Consider the following 21,751-nt stretch of genomic DNA (forward strand, 5'->3'; position numbering starts at 1 on the left):
TCAACAGCTTCTTTTCTGCAACAAAAAGAATTTTCCAGCAGAGATAGGAGAGCTCTCACTACCTTAACTTGACCCAGCTGATTCTACCTTTTGTATCTGTAACTTAATGATTTCTTCATTCATTAGGACTCTTTACAGAAGTAACAGAAATCCAACTTGAATTGTCTTCTGCAAAAATGCGAGTATATTGATTTAGTGTATCTGAAAGTTCAGAGACAGCTCCAGCTTCAGGCAGAGCTGGATACAGGCACATACTCAATGCCATCATCTCTCAGTTCAGCTTTCCTCTGTGCTCGATTCATCCCCAGCCAGGCACTCTCTTGGTGGTGGCCCCTTGCAGCTCCAGGCTGATGACATCCCTGATATATAACAAACCCAGCAGCAAGAGAGCTTTCCCCTTCCCCTATTAGTTTCTATTAAAAAAATCCGTGAATTGTCTCTAAGTGGCCTTGGTGGGTCATCATGCTGTCCCTGAATCAATGGCCATGGTCCATGAGATGAAGCTGGTAGTTGACTAGTCCTGGGTGTCCAGTCCAGACCCAGAGGTAGAACCAGCACTGTTTGACTGTGAGTTCTGAAAAAGGGGACGGGACTGGGGGGCTGTGACCAGAGAGGGGGAATTGGATGTAGGGCAGGTGATAGACAAGGAGATACCGCTGCACCCATGTTGCTGCTGCTGGGCTGAGTGGGTGGGGTTGCCTTCACAGCACCCTGGGAAGGACCTGCACATCTAAACATGCCCTTCTTTCTGTTTCTATCCTTTAGCAAAACCGGGGAACCCTCCTACACTGGTGGTGGAAATGTAAATTGGTGCAGCCACTATGGAAAACAGTACGGAGGCTCCTTAAGAAACAAAAATAGAGCTACGGCAATCCCACTCCTAGGCATATATCCAGAGAAAGCCATGATTTGTAAAAATACATGCACCCCATGTTCATAGCAGCACTATTCACAAAAGCCAGGACATGGAAACAACCTAAGTGTCCACTGACAGATGAATGGATAAAGAAGATGTGGTACATATATACAATGGAATACTACTCAGCCATAAAAAAGACCAAAATAATGCATTTGCTGCAACATGGATGGACCTAGAGATTATTATACTAAGTGAAGTAAGTCAGACAGAGAAAGACAGATATCATATGATATCGTTTATACATGGAATCTAAAAAAGGATACAAATGAACTTATTTATGAAACAGAGATAGATTCACAGACATAGAAAACAAACTTATGGTTACCAAAGGGGGGTAGGGATAAGTTAGGAAAAATAAATAAATAAAATGTATATTCGATTTTTTTTTTTTTTTGCGGTACACGGGCCTCTCACCGCCGTGGCCTCTCCCGCTGCGGAGCACAGGCTCCGGACACGCAGGCCCAGTGGCCATGGCTCCCGGGCCCAGCCGCTCCGCGGCACATGGGATCTTCCCGGACCGGGGCACGAACCCGCGTCCCCTGCATCGGCAGGCGGACTCTCAACCACTGCACCACCAGGGAAGCCCTGTATATTAGATTTTTAGAAAAGAACAAGGTTGGAGACAAAGGAGAACGGGGTGCCGGATTAAGGACGGACCTGCGTTTCTATCAAATAGGACTCTGAAATCAATGGCCATCTCCTTATAAGAGACGCGTTGTCCCGCACTAATGATCTGTGTTTACTTTTGTGCACATCTAAAATTTTCCACAATAAAAAGTCTTAAAAAGTTTTTAAAAAATAGGTTGCAATAATTTAAAAAATCTGTGAATGAATTCGCTGGTGGTCCAGTGGTTAAGACTCGGCGCTTTCACTGCTAGGGACCCAGGGTTCGATCCTTGGTCGGGGAACTAAGATCCTGCAAGCCTCATGGTGTGGCCAAAAAAAAATAAAAAACTTGTGAATGGAAGTGCACTATAGTTGCAGACACAGGTAACCTAGATTTCTCTTTTCCTGCCTTTAGCCAAAGCAATGCCAAACACTTACGACAGCTGCTTAATCCGGTTCAAAAAGCATACGATGTCCTCACTGAACATGTGATATCTTGCAGTGCCAAAGGCAATGACAATACCTGAAGCTCTCACTTCCTTTAAGTCCTTCCACTACTCTGATGCGCCGGATGCTGTCGACAAGAGCTTTGCATCCTCATTTACACGAAATGGGGAAACCTGGGCACACGCTTCCTAGCGTGCTATGATTCTATTTTCTCCCCTCTTAGTCTAACCTACCCTGTTATCGTTTCCTGCACGAATCCTTTATCTAGCGGCCTTTATCAGGCACCTCTCTCTCTCTTACATAGAACAAACCTAAAGAACACGCATGTTTTTGGCGGAGTGTGAGGTGGGGAGAACTACAGCTCTGGTCACCAGACGAGGCATCTCCCTCCGCAGATGTCTGAGAAGTAAATCCCTGCAGAGAACCTCAACCCCAGGCCCCCCATGCACAATTCCACATGTTTGGAGAAAGGAAAAGTTCAAAACCACATCAAACACACTCTGCGACCACGGCGTATAAATGTTCCAAACAAACAAAATCAGCATGTAACGTGTACTTCAATTTGCTGACAGATATTTAAAAAATTAACATCAGAATGAATGGCAAACACCAACACCACCACAAGACCTTTAACCCCAGAGAAAAATAACTCACAATCAAAGCCGCCTTGGCCTCGAATTAGCGCACAGCATCCTTGAAACGAGAGGCCAAGATAAAACAAACCACCAAAATGGAGAGAACGGTGCAGAGGGTCGGAGGCAGAGCTAAGAAAATGAGGGCTTTCCGTAAAGCACTGAAAAAAAGGAACTCTACATTTATATTTGAAAAATTCTATTACACTGCAGAGCAAGTCACTTCAGATACAATTTAATAAAAGCAAAATTTTAAGAAGGAGTGACTGACATCTATTTGACCCCTGGTTTGCACCAACCATCACCCTCGGTGCTGGCCATCATGACAAGGTGTGCGGGTTTGTACCCTGAGGTCTAGGGGACTTGGGAAGTCCCAGCTACTCCTCTCCCCAGCCTGACCGAGGTACTGGTTCTTTCTTTCGAAGCCCTCGTTTGCTCATACGGTTGTAGAGTCGATTGTCAGATGAGCTAATGCTTAACTCTTTATATACGTAATTTCACAGAACATATGTATATGAACATATATTTTGCCTGGGACATAGTACTTTCTCAATAGACATCATCTACTATCACTTACATGCCTTATTTTCTTTCATGTCCTTATTAACTCCAAAGATAGATATTATCTACTACTTACACCTGACGAAACTAAGGTTCAGAAATAACACGATTATGGCTATTATGAACAACAGACTTAACTTGACAAATTTCTTAGGCACTAGGTTAATCTAGTTCAAACCCCACTTTCACCGTTAGGATTTGCAGTGAATAGGAAAGGAGTTTGAGTCGGGCCACGTTCACCCAGATCTGATTGATCCTGCGGACCTGCAGGAAGCAACCAGGAACCAGCGGGTGCCGGTCCCATCCCTGCCTGTAGGGAGAATCTGGAATCACTCCGAGGGGCGAAGGATTCCATAGAACACACTTTCTTCCTTGTTTGGTAATCAGGAAGAGAAAAAAAGAAACAGCTTGGCATGACATGTAGCGACTACAAAAGCCATTTTCGGATGGAACTCTTGTCAGATACCTGAATTTTCTGATTTTCAGAGCCCAAATATCTATAGGCCTATATTTATATTAAGAACTCCACTAGATAGCCCTGATCATATGAATGGTCCTGATTTTTCTTTTCATTATCAATGAAGAACTTTTTGTTGTAGTTGTAATTTTTTTCTAGGGATTAGTGTGGGGAGGCTTCAAGGGGGCAAAACGCATATGAATGCAGGGACCCTGGACGTGGGCAAACGCGTATGAACGCAGGGGCCCTGGACGTGGGCAAACGCGTATGAACGCAGGGGCCCTGGACGTGGGCAAACGCGTATGAATGCAGGGACCCTGGACGTGGGCAAACGCGTATGAACGCAGGGGCCCTGGACGTGGGCAAACGCATATGAACGCAGGGGCCCTGGACGTGGGCAAACGCGTATGAATGCAGGGACCCTGGATGTGGGTGACAAGAGGTACAGACACGGAGAAACCCGGAAGTCCCTACCTTCTTAATTTTGTTCATATCGCTATTTTTTCAGATAATAATGTCATCCAGAAACACAGCATGTTCCTTTTCGTAAGTCAGTCTTATTATCCCACGCAATGCACAAGTTGAAAACCAAAATGCAAACTGGACTTCAACCAGTAATCTGGCCACGATCCGCACACAAGAAAGTTATTTCAAACCAAGAGGCAAGTCTCCAGTGGTAGGACTTCCTACCTTACCAGGCTGACCGCTTCTCACCCTAGCCGGGTCCCACGCTCCTGAAATACGTTCTTTGAGGAAAATAGGACCAACTCTATCCAATATTGCTGTATTAAAGCTAATTCCAATGAATTTACGATATTCACATTAGGTGTTTCTGGGATGTTATCATCTAAAACACTCATAATTGCAACACTCGAGGAATCTGTTACCAAATCCTTAAATAAATCTACAAGCACCTAACTCTGAGTATAATATATCATGCGATATTAAAGCCTTAGGCCTGTTTTTTAAAAAATCACCTATTTCCTTAGTTGCCCTTATACTTGTGAACATAAGAGAAACATCCCGACATCCACAGGAGGCTGGAGAGTGTTTCCTGACACCTGCTTCTCACTGAGGCTAGGCAGCCCTGGCAGGACGCTCCTGGGAGGGCCCTCTCGGGGGGTAGCCTTCGAGGCCGGCGGCATCTGCTATCTGGACAACCGTGTAAGAGACTTTGCCTGTTTTTGCTGTTTCTATCAGTTCTTTCACAGCGGCGGTCGGATTCTGGAGCTAGCGTCCCTCGTTGGGGCGAACGACAACCCCCGGCAACTTTACCGGCTGCGCGTGACAGGTCACGTCTCCGATGGGTTTCTTTCAGGAGCGAACATGCTTCTTTGCCAGAAACCCCCAGCGCATGTCTCCTCGCGTCTCCTTCGGGGTTTTGAACCACCCATGACAGCATGGGGTTGGAATCAAGCTCCCTGCTGCACTTAGGGGTGGAAAGGGCTCCCTGGGCAGTTGGGTGCTTGCATAGGAGCTGGAATGGGATACAAACCGGGCCCCTCACCAAAGGGGGAAGCAGGATGGGTCCTGGGGACAAATGACCATGTCCCACGCCACGAAAGTTAACCTGAGGACAGGTCCTCTCCTGGCCCTCTGGCTGGCCTCTGGCCAACACAGATGTTCTGGAATGTTCCGAGCAGAGATGGCCCTTACCCCTGCTTCTCGGCTTACTTCCTAGAGCACATGCAACCTGGAAACAAAAACGTTCTTTTTATATTTATATGGAAAATACCCAGGCCTGAGATTTTGCTCAGCTGCAAAGTCCAGGAGAAAGCCAGCACGTAGGGAAGATGAGTAATTAATCTCTTTGATCCAAGGGCGGCACCGTGACAACCAGCCCTCGTCCTGCCCACTTGTAGTCCATAGGGATTTGCACTATGTATACAAAGTGTGTATATAAAACTCAAAAGTAAACTCAGTCCTGGATTTAGGATTAAAAAAAAAAAGGCTGCCCTACGTCAGAAGCTGGCTGGAGCCTGGAGCATGGCACTGCAGACAGAGTTAGCAGTCTGTAGGCTTTGAAGTGAAAGGTTTTCCCCCTCTTTTACTAGCCATGAAAAGAACTTTAAAAGAAAAGCATCGGAGCTGGCGAGGAGTATTTTTCCCTGGCGAACGATGTAACGCCCTCGGGTATACTCCTCTATTTAGAAAACCGGGGCCTTACAGCTGACACCACAGCACCTGCCGGCCCTCACAGACCCACTGCTCAGAGAAACAGGGCCCTGGTGGACATTTAAAGATGCTGTCTTCTCCTGGAACCCCCAGCACTGGCTTGAACATTGTCATGGGGTCATATTTTAGGTGTCGTGAGCAGGGGCTCTCTAACTTTAAGTGGAAGAATAGTCTGGAGACTTATCAAAATTCAGAGGCTGGGGCTCCAGGTGCAGGGATTCTGAGTGAGTGAGTGAGTGAGTGTGTGTGTGTGTGTGTGTGTGTGTGTCTGTGTGTGTGTGTGTGTGTGTGTGTTTCAAGTACATATTTTTTTTTGGTGGGGAAGGAGGTTGTCATTTTAACAAGCAGCCCAGGTGATTCAGATGTAGGTGGTCAGTGGACCCTACTAAGAAACTTCACATCAAGAACCTGTAAAATGTTAAAAATAAAACAAACAGGGCTTCCCTGGTGGCGCAGTGGTTGAGAATCCGCCTGCCGATGCAGGGGACGCGGGTTCGTGCCCCGGTCCGGGAGATCCCACATGCCGCGGAGCGGCTGGGCCCGTGAGCCATGGCCGCTGAGCCTGCGCGTCCGGAGCCTGTGCTCCGCAACAGGAGAGGCCACAACAGTGAGAGGCCCGCGTACCGCAAAAAAAATAAATAAATAAATAAAACAAACAACAACAACAAATCAAAAAGAAAAAAAAAAGAACCTATAAAATGTTGAAATTCTTTAGCCAAAAGAAATGGGAGTTTAAGTCACAATATTCCTATTTATAAAGGCTCAAGAAAATAATTTATCACTGCAAGATAAAGAAGAACAGGCATGCCTTACTATTCCCACAGGTACTCCTATTATATCTCCACCATAGTCCTCTGAGGTAATTAGGTCGGGTAATAGTATTCTGACTTTGCTGATAAGGAAATTAAAGCAGGTTAAGTGATTACCACAGGCTCCAAAGCTAGTTGGGGCAAGTCTCTTGACTTTTAAACAAAGGTCAAATAAGAGGCACACCCTCAGAGACCCCCAGAGTAGTAAGCCTTGAGAAATACATGAAGAAAATAAAAGCCCATTTCCTGATCCAGGTGTAGATCAAGTTTTCCTCACCTCTCTAATTCAAAACCCTACTTCAGCAGGCAACTCTGCGCTAAAGAACGTTGATAAGTTTTCCACCCACAGGCCTTGGCTATGGGGACCCATCATGGAGAAGCTTACATAACCCATGGTTACGATACTGGCAGAAAGGAAAACACACGGTCCCCTATGGAAAAACCTCATCACATATTTTCCCCCAGCTGAGGGCTGTGGCATCACCGAGGACAGACATAACCGGAGTTTCTAAGTTTCTAATTCACTTTAGGTGAATTCACTGTGGGCCTAGGAAAATGGAAAAACAGGGTGCCCCCTTAAGATCCCACAAATGCTGACTGTTCTCAGGAGAGGAAGGATACAGAGGACTCTTTTATTTTATTTTTTAAATTAATTAATTAATTTGTTTGTCTTTATTTTTGGCTGTGTTGGGTCTTTGTTGCTGCCCGTGGGCTTCTCATTGCGGTGGCTTCTCTTGTTGCGGAGCACGGGCTCTAGGCATGCGGGCTTCAGTAGTTGTGGCTCGCGGGCTCAGTAGTTGTGGCTCACGGGATCTAGCGCTCAGGCTCAGTAGTTGTGGCGCACGCGCTTAGTTGCTCCGTGGCGTGTGGGATCTTCCCGGACCAGGGCTCGAACCCGTGTCCCCTGCATTGGCAGGTGGATTCTTAACCACTGTGCCACCAGGGAAGCCCCAAAGGACTCTTTTGATTCGAGAAATTTCCACTGGGACTTCCTGACTCACTGGTTGGCTTTCATGGACCACACTGTGAGGTGCTTCAGGGAAGATGAAGGTGCTTTGATAGTAGAAAATCCCCCCCACACTACAGCCCTCCCTCCCTTTGCACTCAGGGCAAAACCTGCCTTTTCCTCATGAGAAAAACTCCACATATCGTGGACAAGACAAAGAAATAGTCAATCGAATTGGTTTAGGAAACCCCAGCAGAAACGATGTTTCTTTTCAACAGTTTAGGATGCTACGAAGAGACAGAACATTTTGTGTGAGGTCTATCTCCGGCTCGTAAGTGAGAAATGCCGTTTGCCACCAGACACTAGTTTAATTCTACAGCTCAAAAGAACCATGTTCCTTTGCCAAAACCCTACTGCTTCATGAACGACAAGACAATGGTTTATAAAAGTCACTAGAAACATTCTTATGATAATAAGAACACTAATTTTTAAAAAGCAGCCTTTTCCCAGAATACCATCATCCCTAAGCATTCACCAGCCGTCTTCGTCAGCTTGGGCTGCTGAAACAAAATACCACAAAGTGGGTGGCTTTATCAACAGCAGAAATTTATTTCTCCCAGGTTTGGAGGCTCTATGTCTGAGGTCAGGGTGCCAGCCTGCCTGGGTTCTGGTGCAGACCCTCTTCTGGGTTGCAGACGTGTAACTTCTTGCATCTTTTTTTTTTTTTCCTGCTGTTTCTGTCAAGCGTTTTTTAAAACTTGAAGCATAGCTGAATTACAATACTGTGTTAGTTTCAGGCGTACAGCAAAGTGATTCAGTTACGTGTATGCGCGTGTACATATATTTTCAGATTCTTGTATCTTCACACTGCAGAGAACGGGTGAACTGGCTCTCGGGCCTCTTCTCATCAGATCACTAATCCCTCCCAAAGGCCCTACCTCCATGTCGGAGGCTGAGGTCAGGGCTTCAACATGAAGTTGAGGGGAACACAAGCATTTAGTCCACAGCTCCAGCCCAGAACGAAAGGGATGTGCGTGGCTCCGCCATATTTTCTACTTCCCCCAAAGGAGCTGCCTCCTGTCACTGCCTGCCCCTCTTTTTTATGACAGTACATCACCCCTCTGGAGACAGCAGAAAGCCTGTCTGAGACTTCAGGCTTGTTTAGCCACTCTCCACCCAAGTGATTCTTCATAAGTGTTAAAAAAAAAAAAAAATTAAAAAAAGACTTCCCTGCCACTTTTCAGAGAATGATGGCGTTAGACACCGGGTGAAGGAGCATTAAAGTTGGCCTTGACGTTGTTTTCTGATAGCCTGTCTCCACTGAGAGCTCCATCCTGGAGCAAGATGAGAGAAAAGAAAGAGCTCTTTCAACACAGACAGCGGATTACCCACCCGGCCGCCCCGGAATGTGAAAATTACAGTAATATCTCCTTCCGCGTCTAATGAAAACCTCAGTCTCAGCCAGCGATGGCTGATTTCAAAACATCATCTGCCTCATGGCAACAGACCAACCAACCAAAACGCTGAAACGATGTGGTTTATGTTAAAAAAATTTTTTTGATACCCAAGTGAAATGTGATTTAATATTACAATTTCTTTGCTTTTGGATGGTAGGAATAGCTCATTCGATTTTTTCGGGAAGTCCCCAGCTATGGAAATTTCACCATTTAGCTGAGCCTTCAAACCACACGGGCATGCAACCCGGACACTGAAAACGTGGTGTGTCAGTGACTACATGGTAAATGGTCCCTCCCCACTTCAAAAGCCAACCTCCTGATGGGCTGGTGACCATCTTAATGTCTGAACTGGAGTCCCTGGTGCCGGCGTACACAGAGGGGTCACTAGAGCATCCCTCCGTGGAGGGCACTGGGAGGGGCTGTCAAAGGAGTGGGCTTTTCTAATTTTGGAAACTGTCCACAGCAGTTGGTGCCTTGCGTTGATTGTCCTGCACCACAAAATCCCCCAAATGAAATATTCATCGGGCCACATCCATCCTTAACCAAAAGGAAAAACCATGAAGCAGGTATTCTAGGCACCCAACCTTACCAAGTGATCATGACTGTGGATACCTTTCTTGCTTTAAAACAGAACTGATTCAAGTGAACCAAGTATCTTTGCTGGGAAATGCTTGTTTTGCTACAAAACAATCTTCTTGATTCATTCAGTGCTCTGTAATTTCCTGCATCGCTTGTATTTGGAAAGGAATTGAAAAGTGTTATGTGTTTGTCCTCATGCCTTAGAGAAGGCAATGATGCATTTGGGGACACACAAGTCACCCCTAGAGGATACATCTGTCTGCTCAGCACCCACACTCAGAGGAGGTCCCAGACACCCTGGGGTACATCAGTGGATTCACCAAGTAAAAAAGGCAAGCAGCCCACCCAGTATGACCTCACGTGGAACAGCTGCTGGGCATGTATCTAGACTTGGGAAGGCCCAGAGTTTGGGTTCATTTCTGCAGAGTAAGTGAGGCAAAGATGGTGGCCTGATATGCCATGCACAGGCCTGCCCCTAAAATATGTAGTCCTGGGGCAGGAACCAGCAGAAGCCCCCAACCCACAGTCCTTCTCTTCCCATGCTTGGTTCTGACTCACGGTACAAGCGTCCTCATGCAAACGTGGGTGGGTGTCCCAGAGCAATCCTCCAGTGGACCCAGCACACATCACCCCCCTACAAAGTAAGCCGTCCTTGGGCCCAAGGGTGCGCTCCGGGCCTGGATCGGGGGAGAGAACCCGGCAGGCCTGGCGAGTAGGCTTCTGGCCATTTGGAAGACTCGGGGTCCTGGGAACCCGGGGAATGCACTAGAGTCGGGATGCTGCCCTCGCCCCACGACTGCCTGCCCTGTGAAAAGGGACACGCCCAGCCAGGGACCACCAGCGCAGAGACCTCCAAAGGACTTCAAATGTAAAGAAAAAAGAAAATGCAATGTCTTCATAAACATTCTGTGTCCCTTACTACCAATCACATATCCTTTTGTAAACCCTGAAAAATTTCCCTGTAAAACAAAATTTACAGCTTCATTTGTAAACTGAGGGCACTTGGAACCCAGGGCTTTCAAGGTCCTCTTCAGACCCGATCCTGTGGGATCCTAAGATCCAGGGTGTCAGTGGAGATGGCTCCATCTCAAACACTAGACAAAGATAATATAAAAGACGAAAAAAAAAAAATCTAAAGGATTTTAGATTTTAGCGTAAAGGTCTTCAATCTCAGCCTCTCCAGTTAAGAGATGAACAGTGAGATATTCTGCTTAATTAATGATCTGGTTAGTAGAGTGGTTAGATCTATCCCTCACAGGTGACTAATTATCACCTAATCAAAGTATAATAATACCCAACATGGAAACTACAATCCGCGTAATCATGGGGTTATGAACGACCCAAAACATCTCCTGTTTTCCAAGTCCAGTGAACTGTACACGAGACCTGTAATTAACATGCAATTCATTAAGGAAATGGGGACGCAGGTAGGTCATTAAGTCGACAGTTTATGTAACAGTTAAAATTTCCAAGGCTATTTCTGTGGCCTGGACAACCTCTTCCAGGGGCTTTGATTTGGTTTGTTTCCCACCTGATACATTTTGACGGAAGCTGGCAACACCAACCTGTCCTGAGACAGGGAAAGCCCACAGTTAATAGCACTGACCTGTCCTTTCATATCTGGAGCGATGGGAATGGTGGGCCAGATGGTTGAGTAGATGCCAAAAAACACCAACCAGATGAGCATGCTTCCCCAGACGGCCAGGTGACTGAACTACAGGAGAAAACAGACACTCAGGCAGGGTTCTCTGCTGAGCCAGGAGCCACCTGCACCAGCCGCGGCAGCAGCCCTGGGTCCACGCCACCTTTCTTTATGGAAAGATTTCTACTAGACACCGGTTGAGAGTTTAAGTGACTAGTGGCCCCAAACTATCCTGAAGAGGAAAGTGCTTTTTCCACCACAGCTGACCGTCCTGTAGACCCATCCTACGGTGCTACCAGGTTCCTTTCTGTCCCTCGCCAGTGTTCACTCCACTTTGGAGTGGAATAAATAAGGTATCATTGCTCTGGTAAGCGGGCGTGGGACAGACAAAACGAACAAGATGGGTTTATTTATCATTTTGAGACTTTGTTCATTTTCCAAAGAACTTTTAAAAAATGTGGAATGGATATATCCCTTAGCGATAACACTCAAAGCACCTACTGAGTTGCGAATTTCTTCTCCTCTGTCCTCTTGCAAGGATGATCCTTGACATCTTTTCAGCCACACTCCATGATCTAATCCAGCATGAGCCTCTGCCAGCTGCTTAAAAAATCTGACCACTGCTCGCCACCTCCTCACGTCCCAGGCTAAGCCACTAGCCCCTCTCACCTGGATTCATTGCCTCTGTCTCTCAACGAATTCTCTGCTTCCACATTCACCTCCCACCCCACTCCCAATTAATGAGCACAGAATCAGAAGCCTATTTAAACAGCAGAGATGAATGTGAAACATTGGCCGTAATCCTCAAGAGTTGGAAATAACCAAAATGTCCAAAACTGGGGACTGATTCAATAAGGGATGGGATATTGATAAAACTCAATACTCTTTAATCATGAACTATGACCTTGTAGAAGTACATATATATATATATATTTTTTTTAATTTATTTATTTTTGGCTGCGTTGGGTCTTTGTTCCTGCGTGCAGGCTTTCTCTAGTTGTGGCGAGCAGGGGCTACTCTTCATTGTGGTGCGGTGGCTTCTCTCGTTGTGGAGCACGGGCTCTAGGCGTGTGGGCTTCAGTAGTTATGGTGCACGGGCTCAGCAGTTGTGGCGCATGGGCTTAGTTGCTCCGCAGCATGTGGGATCCTCCCTGACTAGGGATCGAACCTATGTTCCCTGCACTGGCAGGCAGATTCTTAACCACTGCGCCAAAAGGGAAGCCCAGACTCTGTGTTTTGTAATACGTTGTCTTATTAAAAATATACACAGAGAACAAAGTCTGGAAGGTTGTACAGGAAATATTAACAGTAACTATATCTTGGTGGTAAAATTATGGAAATTAAAAATTCATCTTTCTGTCCTTCTGTATTTTCTTTGTGTGTGTGATTTTTTTTTTTTAATACAATGCACATATACACTGGAAATGAGCTGACTGTTAACAGCTTAGAACCGTATTAAGTGCTCAGCAAACGAATCATCAGGGAACTCTGGTTTGCAAATGTGCCCTGATAAAGATCAAACCACAACTTTTACATGCAAAATTTAAAATAAGGCAGCTAGATATTGTTTACTGTTTTCCTGGGGCTTAAAAAGATACTACACCATAAAAAATATCTATAGTGGATAGAGAAATAATTCTAGAGAAAACTTACTTTTGTCCAAGCTGTAGTCTCCAAACCGGCTTTCAGGCAAACAGTAACAACAACATACTGTGAAAGAAAGAGGAATTTGGGAAATGCGTTATCCTCACTTATTTTCACTTCCCAGAAGAAATCCCAAATCCTCCCCAGAGGCAGTTTCTCCGTGGCGTCTGGACTTTGAAAGTGCCATCTTGGTAGCTAATTCTCTCTGGGGGTCAGCTTTAGGAAAATTACAGGCAGGTTCTTATAAGAAAAGTCCTCATTTTAGCGATTGACTTCTCACAAGTAACAGTTACTTTGCCCTTTTCTTAGCTTGGAAGATTTGGGGGAAATCACCTTCCCTTGGTGTTGGTTTTGTTTTTCTTCCCCGCCCCCAACAAGTACATGTGAAACGGTCATCTGAAGAATGGGGAATCTGCTGATCACCTGTCCAGAAATCTTAACTCTGCATAATCTTCACTCAAATATGAGGTAAGCATTTCACAAGCCCTCTGAGCTCTACGTGCTGCCAAATCTCGGCTCCCTGTACACCGATGGCGAACAGAAATACGGAGACAGAGTAGGAAATAGAAAAGAGTAGCTTCGTTCCTTTTGCCAGGCAAGACAAGGAATCTATAATATATAGTTTAAAGATGTGAAATAAGTCATAATGACAAAGGCTTTATATACAGGGAGAGGTAAAACCCACACGTGCCATCTAAGAAAGATTCAATAAACAGGTAAACTTACCGTATAAACGATATTTCCAACAAATAAATAGTCCGTGGCATGACCATTGGCCAACACAGTATCTGAAAAACGAAGAGGTTACAATTACCCTCCAGAGCAGAGCACTGCAATCTATTTTATTCAGAATGTAAAAACAACTTTAGAGACATTGAGGGAATTTCGAAAATTGCATTGTCTGTGATTCTAATGCCTCCTTTTTCTAACTCTGCATTTTTTCACCTTATATTTTTGCCAAGTGAAGCAAACAAACAAAACCAGGTTTCCAACAAACAGAACAACCAAACCCTTGATCTGTGTGGAAATTTACATCTTCATACAGATTCAAATCTCCCTTTTGTCAGTTAGAAAAAGGAACAGTATAAAAACATATTAATCTATCTTTGTGGGTGCCAGTATTAGACCTTTTCCATGTGTTCATTTACTAGTCGTCTTTAATTTCTGCTAAATTGGAATTATAGGCCAACAGCAGAAGATAGCTACACGAAACAAAATGAGTTCATGATTACTGAACTCAGAGAACTGAAAAGAATATTCACTACTTGTGTTCTCTGTCAACTTCTGCGTGAACTTCTGGAGTCTATAAACGGGTGAATGCAAACAACCCAGTGAGAGATGCCTAGACAATACAACTAGGATTCTGAAGCTTTAATTTTATAGCTTTCCAATTTTTTCTTCATAAGGATGACTATTACAGCGTACATAACAATCACTAAGGCAGAACTCTAAGAGAATTGTCTAGTTTGGGTCAGCTAGCCTGCTGTGAAAAGTCTGGTTTTTACCCTGAGGGGTCAAAGCCTGTTTTAAGATCAGAAATAGTTTCTTTGGGTGACACTGCCAATCCCCTTTTATTCTCTTTTATACTCATCTGTGGCCTACAGGCCAAGTGTATAGGGATTTTTCTGTTCAAATTTCCAACCCAGTAGCTGTTGTACACACATATTTGGGCTCACCAATTTACCCAACTGTTTATTGAAGAATCTGATTCTTATTAAAGAATCAAGATCCTTTTAGTTTTGCAAATACCGTAAGGATCAAGTACCATCACAGGGAAAATCTGGTAGTGGTGGGACCCTGCATCCAGCCACAGGGCAGGCCCTTTCTGCTAATTCTAGATAAGTAAATTTGTGGATAAGGACAGATGAACCCACAAAGTGACATCATGGGCTGCGTTAGCTACTGGCCTAAACCCAGGGATTGCTCCTGGGGACCGTGACAGTTATCCTAGGGTGGCCACTGACTTCAAAAGGATTAATCTCAAAGCCTAGGGGAGACATGGTGAAGGGAGAATCAAAACTCAGGCAGGACTTCATTAAAAAGGAAGGAAGGAAAACAATGATCAGAAAAGTAAAGAAGAGGCTACGTGCTCGAGAAGGCCACAAGCTGATATATTGGCAAACAGCTATTCAAAACTGTAAGGGTTTGCATTTTAGTAACTGGCCCTTAGATTGCTTTAATAATAAAAACGACACTTTTAAAGAAAAGCCTCAATATAAGCTCGAGAAGGCCACAAGCTGATATACTGGCAAACAGCTATTCAAAACTGTAAGGGTTTGCATTTTAGTAACTGGCCCTTAGATTGCTTTAATAATAAAAACGACACTTTTAAAGAAAAGCCTCAATAAAGGAACACTTGAGATTAGACAGGAGACCATTGCTTTGATTCTAACAGAGATGATAGCTGTGGAAGGGGTAACATTAGTCTTTTATTTACAGGACAAATATTTATTTAAAGCCTACTTTAAAGTGGGAAGTGGGGAGACAAGATCCCTGTCTCCGTGGAGCTCCCAGTACAGTGAGGGAGACAAGACAAAAACACACAAAGACGTAGAAGGTATGGAATAGAGAGGTATGGAAGAGAGACGGACGGGGCTGCTACTTTAGACAGGGAGTCCCGCAAAAATCTCTTTGAGGAGGTAACATCTGAGCAGATCGCAATAGTTCAAGGGAGTGAGTTAAGTGAACATCTGGGCTAGAGCGTTTTAGGCAGAGGACTGGCCAACAGTCTGAACACAGACAGCAATGATGAGCTCAAAGACCATCACAAAGGCCAGTCTGGCTGCAGACTCTGGGGAGAGCGCCCAGACAGTAAGAAGGGGCCAATTAACATAGGTCACAGTGAGGAGCTTGAATTTCTCTGTTAACTACGACAGGAAACCAGAGAGTAAAATGGTATGAGTTACGTTCTTAAGGGAATAGTCCAGCTTTTATGGGAGAACAGATCCTGGATGACCAAGAACAGAATAATAACAGATGCAATTCCAGTTTGGAAATGATTGTAGCAATCCATCCAGGAAGATGATACTGGTGGCATGCAGAGTTGGGTCCAATATGGTAGCCTTGAGCTGCTGTTTACATTTAAATTAATTAAAATACAATAAAAAAATTCAGTTCCGGCTAGGGATTGGGGAGGAGGGGGGAATGAGGCATTACTGCAGCAAGTGTACAGCGTTTCAGTTTAGGCTGATGAAAAGATTTTGGAATAGATTATTGGTGATGGCTGTAAACATTCTGAATGTAACGCCTCTGAATTGTATACGTAAAATGGACCATAGAACTAAAACCAAAAAGCTCTAGGATAAAACACAGGATTAAATCTTTATGGCCTTAGATTTGGCAATGGTTTCTTAGCTTTGGCACCAAAAGCACCGTGACAAAAGAAACAAGTAGATCAATTAGACTTCATCAAAATTAGAAACTTTTGTGCTTCAAAGGACACCATCCTGAAAGTGAAAAGACAAACCTCCGGAATGGAGAAAATATTTGCAAATATTTATCTGATCAGGAACCTGTATCCGGAATACAAAAACAACTCTTACAGCTCAGCGGTAAAAAGACAACACAATTTAAAAGTGGGAAAAGGCTCTGCACAGAAATTTTTCCAAAGAAGGAGGTACCGATGTCCAAGTACATGAAGGGATGCTCAACGTCATTAGACACCAAGGAAATTCAAAACCAAAAACCACGAGATATCATTTCACACCCACCAGGGTGGCTATGATAAAAAAGATAGATACTACAAGAGGTGGCAGAGGATGTGGTGAAATTAGGACCCTCAGACACTGCTGGTGGGAAAGGAAAATGCTGCAGCCATTGTGTAAAACTGTCAGGCAGTTCCTCAAACGGTTATGCCTAGGGACTTCCCTGGTGGCACAGTGGTTAAGAATCTGCCTGCCAATGCAGGGGACACGGGTTCGATCCCTGGTCCAGGAAGATCTCACATGCCACGGAGCAACTAAGCCCGTGCGCCACAACTACTGAGCCCACGCTCTAGAGCTCGTGTGCCACAACTACTGAGCCTTCGAGCCACAACTACTGAGCCCACATGCCACAACTACTGAAGTCTGCACCAAAACTACTGAGCCTGTGCTCTAGAGCCCGTGAGCCACAACTACTGAGCCCACGTGCCACAACTACTGAAGCCCACGTGCCTAGAGCCCGTGCTCCGCAACAAGAGAAGACACCACAATGAGAGGCCCGCACACTGCAACGAAGAGCAGCCCCCGCTCGCCGCAACTAGAGAAAGCCCGTGCACAGCAACAAACACCCAATGCAGCCATAAATAAGTAAATAAATAAAATTAAAAAGCAAACAAACAACGCTATGCCCAGTTACCATATGACCCAGCAATTCCACTTCTAGGTACACACCCAAGAGAGATAAAATCGTGAATGAAACACACAAAAACTCATACATGAATGCTGATAGCGGCATCATTCACAGAAGTCCACCAACGGAGAAAATGTGGACTATCCATACAGTGGAGTATTACTGAGCTATTAAGAGGAATAAAGTACTGGTACGTGCAACGGCATGGGTGAACCTTGAAAAATCTTACGCTAAGTGAAAGGAGCCAGCCACAAAAGGCCGTGTATCATACGACTCTACCAGTGTGAAATGTCCACAACAGGCAAATCTATAGAGACAGCAAGTAGATTAGTGGTTGCAGGAGCTGAGGGTGTTTGGGTGGGAACGGAGAGTGGGTGCTGATAGATACGGAGTTTCTTTTGGGGGTGATGAAAATGCTTGAACATTGATTAAGGCGATAGCTGCAAAACCACGTGAATACATTAAAAACCATAGAACTGTACAATTTAAATGGGTGTGAGGCAGGCAAGACAGGGCGGGGCCCAAGGACAGCCTCTTCATGTATAGGCAGTAGACAAAAAGCAAAGCCACTTCCTTGTTCTGCACTTAATGAGGCCATGACTCACAGAGGAACAGCATCTAAAACAGAAACTTTGTAGCATCTGAGCGAGAAACTCCGCAGCATGAAAACCGTGGAGCGCGCGCCACCGCCCGGTAGGAAACAGATAGGCTTTGGGGTGACCTGCTGCGGCTGGTTTCATGCTGACCCTTTGAGATAAACGCTAATACTATCAGGATGATGAGCCCTCACTGGACGAGAGACTGCACAGCCCACGCAGCCCCCTCATTCTTGTGGTCGAGAGGAGGTCCCGGCCAGACACATGCACAGAAGGGGTCTCAAGTCGTCCTCTGGTAACCTTGGCCGCATTGTAATATCCTTATAATACAGGAGCATTGTGGTTTTGAAGCCCGCCCCCCAAATCAGGTGAATTGTATGGTATGTAAATTATATAACAATAAAGCTGTTATTAAAAACATTCAGTTCCTCAGTCACACATAACCACGTTTCACATGCTCAGTCGGTAGCCACGTGGCTTGCGGCGACTGTCCCGGAGAGCACGGATGCAGGACATCTCCACCATCACACAAGTTCTGGTGGACACTGCAGGCCAGTGCGTATGTCGGAAGCAGAAGGAAGTGACAACTTTTGGCACATATTCTGAACAGAGAGATGACGGCATTTGTTTTTGATCTGGGTGGGGGTGAGAGAGAATGGGAAGAATCAACAGAGATTTTGAGGTTTGGGGTCTGAGTAACGAGGTGAACCGTGGTATCATTCACTAGGTCATATTAACGCGGGAACGCTGATGAAAAGGGTGGCCCATGAAAACTCGGTACCATGTGATCAATGTCTGAAATTTACAACAGGAAGAAGAGACAGCAGTGAAGCACGTGCTATTAGGAAGAGAGACAAAAGGATATTTGGAAAAATGAGGTGGAGAGAAGGAGTTGGGTTAGTAGAAAAAGCTCCCAGTAATGAGGGTTAGAAGACCTTGTTCAGCCCCACTCTCTTGTTCCAGCTTTGCCATGATTTCGTATTTTAACATTTTAGGTTCTGGGTCTCAGCGTCCACACCTACAAAATGGGGGTGGTTCTATCAGATACAGACAATGATGACTGAATTATCACCAAGGTTCTTTTAGGTAGAAAATGCTAAGACTCTAAGGTCCATGTTCTTAGCTGCTAAATCAGGGATTCAGTGGTAGAAACCTGAGAGCTTCAGAGCTTCGTCCTGTTCACTTTAGCTCAGGATAGATTTCCTAGTCTCATCCTATGTGTTCATGAATGAAGAAAAGACCCTTTCATCGAGAAAAGCAGTGATCTGAGGGCCCTGAAGTTCTACCTACACGAACCCCTGACAAGAGTCTAGAGAAAACTCTGGTCAGGTGAAAGAGTTAGAAGGGCTAGGAGACCAAGCTGAAAACCAAGGTTTACAATTATGGCTTGACAACTTGTGAATTTCCTTTTGATAGTAATATTTCAAATGCTTGTTGATTCATGTACTAAAAGAAATTGAATATACAAAGCATTTGTCTAAATATGGAGGGCTTAGAATGTGCTTCATATTTTAAGGATATACAAATAGTGAACAAAAAACTGTTAGACATTGTTAATTCTACATGGAAAACAGATAACATATGTTACTAAGTATAAGACAGGCTCTGTTCTAAGCACTTTACCTACGTGAGTAAGTACTTCTTTAATGCTCTAACAATGCTATGAAATGGTATTATGGCCTGCATATTTCAGATGAGGCAACTGGGGCAGCAAAGAGAAGCTAAATGACATGCAAGGTCACACGCTTAGTGAGAAACTGTAAGCTTTGTAATACAAGATTGTTTTCATTAACTGAGTTAGAAAAATGGACCCCAAAGAAGACAACTTCAAGGGCAAAAATAGACTAAGAACTCTTTTGAAATACCAACACCTAACAGGGAGGAACTTTCTAGAGAGAAATAGGTGGAAAGAAAATGAGATTCACACGGCAGAGATTCTGTACAACCCAGGGCACAAGTGCGGGAAGCAGCAGTAGCCCCTTGAGATCTGGCCTTTTAGTTTGAGTTCATTAGTCCAGAGCTGCTCATCTCAGCACTGCTGACGTTTTTCTAGGTAATTCTTAGTTGCGGGGCTGGGGGGTGGCACCGTCCTGTGATTATAGAGTGTCTGGCAGCACCCCTGGCCTCTCCCCACTAGATGCCGGTTGTGACAACCAAAAACGCCTCCAGACAATGCCAGTGTCTCCTGGGGGAAAAATTCCCCGGATTGAGAATCACAGCATTAGAAGAAAGAAAACAGAGGAGCTGGAATAAGTAGAATATACCCCCAAAGTAAGAGTGGCTAATGAGGGGCTTCCCTGGTGGCGCAGTGGTTAAGAACCCGCCTGCCGATGCAGGGGACACAGGCTCGAGCCCTGGTCCGGGAAGATCCCACATGCCGCACAGCAACGAAGCCCGCACGCCACAACTACTGAGCTTGCGCTCTAGAGCCTGCAAGCCACAACTACTGAGCCCGTGTGCCACAACTACTGAAGCCCATGCGCCTAGAGCCAGTGCTCCGCAACAAGAGAAGCCACCGCGATGAGAAGCCCGCGCACTGCAACGAAGAGTAGCCCCCGCTCGCCACAACTAGAGAAAGCCTGCGCGCAGCAACAAGGACCCTATGCAGCCAAAAATAAATAAATGAATAAATTTATTTTTTTTAAAAAAAAGAGTGACTAATGAAGGGAACCCCCTCCTCTGTGGTCAGGCCGAGGAGGGGAGTGTGGTGGGACCTCACAATTCACACCATCAGCAGGGAAACAGGGTGAGGTCTTGGTACAAAGGGATGCGACTGCCATCACTTGATGGCCTTTCAAGTGGGTAAACCCAGTGATTACCTCTGGGACTGAGAGCTCACTGGTGAAGAGAACGTCTCCATGGAGACACTTAAGACCACGGACCACCATGCTGGCAATTCGGCATGAACAGAAGGGACAGACAGTGAAACCCAGGGACATCTTCCAACCGCAGCTTCTAGAATTTTATAATGCATGAATTTCTACCTTGCCATGACAGTCAGTAAAGCGCTACTGGCATTACATAATATGCCTGCACTTGAACCAATCGGAATGCACCTCAGATAACTTTTAGTGAAGCAGGGTCACCCTACTATTTCAGCTCATCATTTTGGAAGGATAACTCAACACGGCATTTTAGCTTTCTGCTCAGGAAAGAGCGTCTCCTATCCCAATCGAAACTAATACCACCTGGGAATAATTTATTCCTTGGAGGAGAAACTCCCAAACTAACTTGAGATTCTGGGACACGCCAAGAGCCTCGGAAAAGATAGCATCCACTGAACAAGTCACAAGTCATTGCTTTGCCCACCGTGTTGGGGAAATTCCCACGGAATACAGTCTTCTCTTAAAGGTTATATTTCAACTGTTTTAGAGGCAAATACCTGTGGGCATCATTCCTTGTTAAGATTTGCCAATAACCTCCGCCTGAAGAAAAGATCTGAAGTCCTAAACAATCATTGGCAGAGGAACGCATTAATAAGATACAGCTTGCTTATAATTCAAGGCTGGAAAAGCCCGTCTGGGCTGTCGAGTTTCCTCCTGAAGCACGGTGCTGACCAATTACTTCTTCCCACTTTGTTTAATCTTAACAGTACTGTAGGATTCCACCGCTCCACTCAGGAAAACAACTTTCCTGTGGTTTAGCTGCTTTCATTTTAGTTGGATATTTAAAATCTCAAGTGATTTTTTTTTTTTTTTTGATAGGAGAAAAAGAACCTCCAAGCCAAGATGAGTAATTGGGTCCCCAAGCCAGCCTTCAGAACAACATTTATCCACCATCTATGTAAACGATAGGAAGATTACTGCAGACGAAGCAGCATGGGCTGGTACAGAGGGATGTTTGGGAGGAAGGGGGCAGAGAGGGGGGAAAGGACAGTTCAGGCACAAAAGGACTCGGCCCGCCTAGAGGCACGGAGGTGGACTCCTGCCCTGCTGGAGTAGAACCTTGA

General features: G+C 45.2%; 1 protein-coding gene across 1 annotated transcript in view; it reads right to left on the reverse strand.

Annotated features, from left to right (window-relative positions):
• The window catches only part of ATP8A2 (ATPase phospholipid transporting 8A2), a 391,847-nt gene that overhangs the window by 69,953 nt on the left and 300,143 nt on the right, over positions 1 to 21,751 (reverse strand). Inside the window, exons 30-32 of the mRNA XM_024753564.1 lie at positions 13,601 to 13,662; positions 12,884 to 12,940; positions 11,195 to 11,302 (exon numbers count right to left, since the gene is read on the reverse strand). Coding sequence (XP_024609332.1) covers positions 11,195 to 11,302; positions 12,884 to 12,940; positions 13,601 to 13,662 — 227 coding nt within the window. The remainder of the gene's footprint in view (positions 1 to 11,194; positions 11,303 to 12,883; positions 12,941 to 13,600; positions 13,663 to 21,751) is intronic.

Source organism: Neophocaena asiaeorientalis, unplaced genomic scaffold (assembly GCF_003031525.2).
Source record: "Neophocaena asiaeorientalis asiaeorientalis breed wild unplaced genomic scaffold, Neophocaena_asiaeorientalis_V1.1 scaffold443, whole genome shotgun sequence".
Lineage (NCBI taxonomy): Eukaryota > Metazoa > Chordata > Mammalia > Artiodactyla > Phocoenidae > Neophocaena > Neophocaena asiaeorientalis.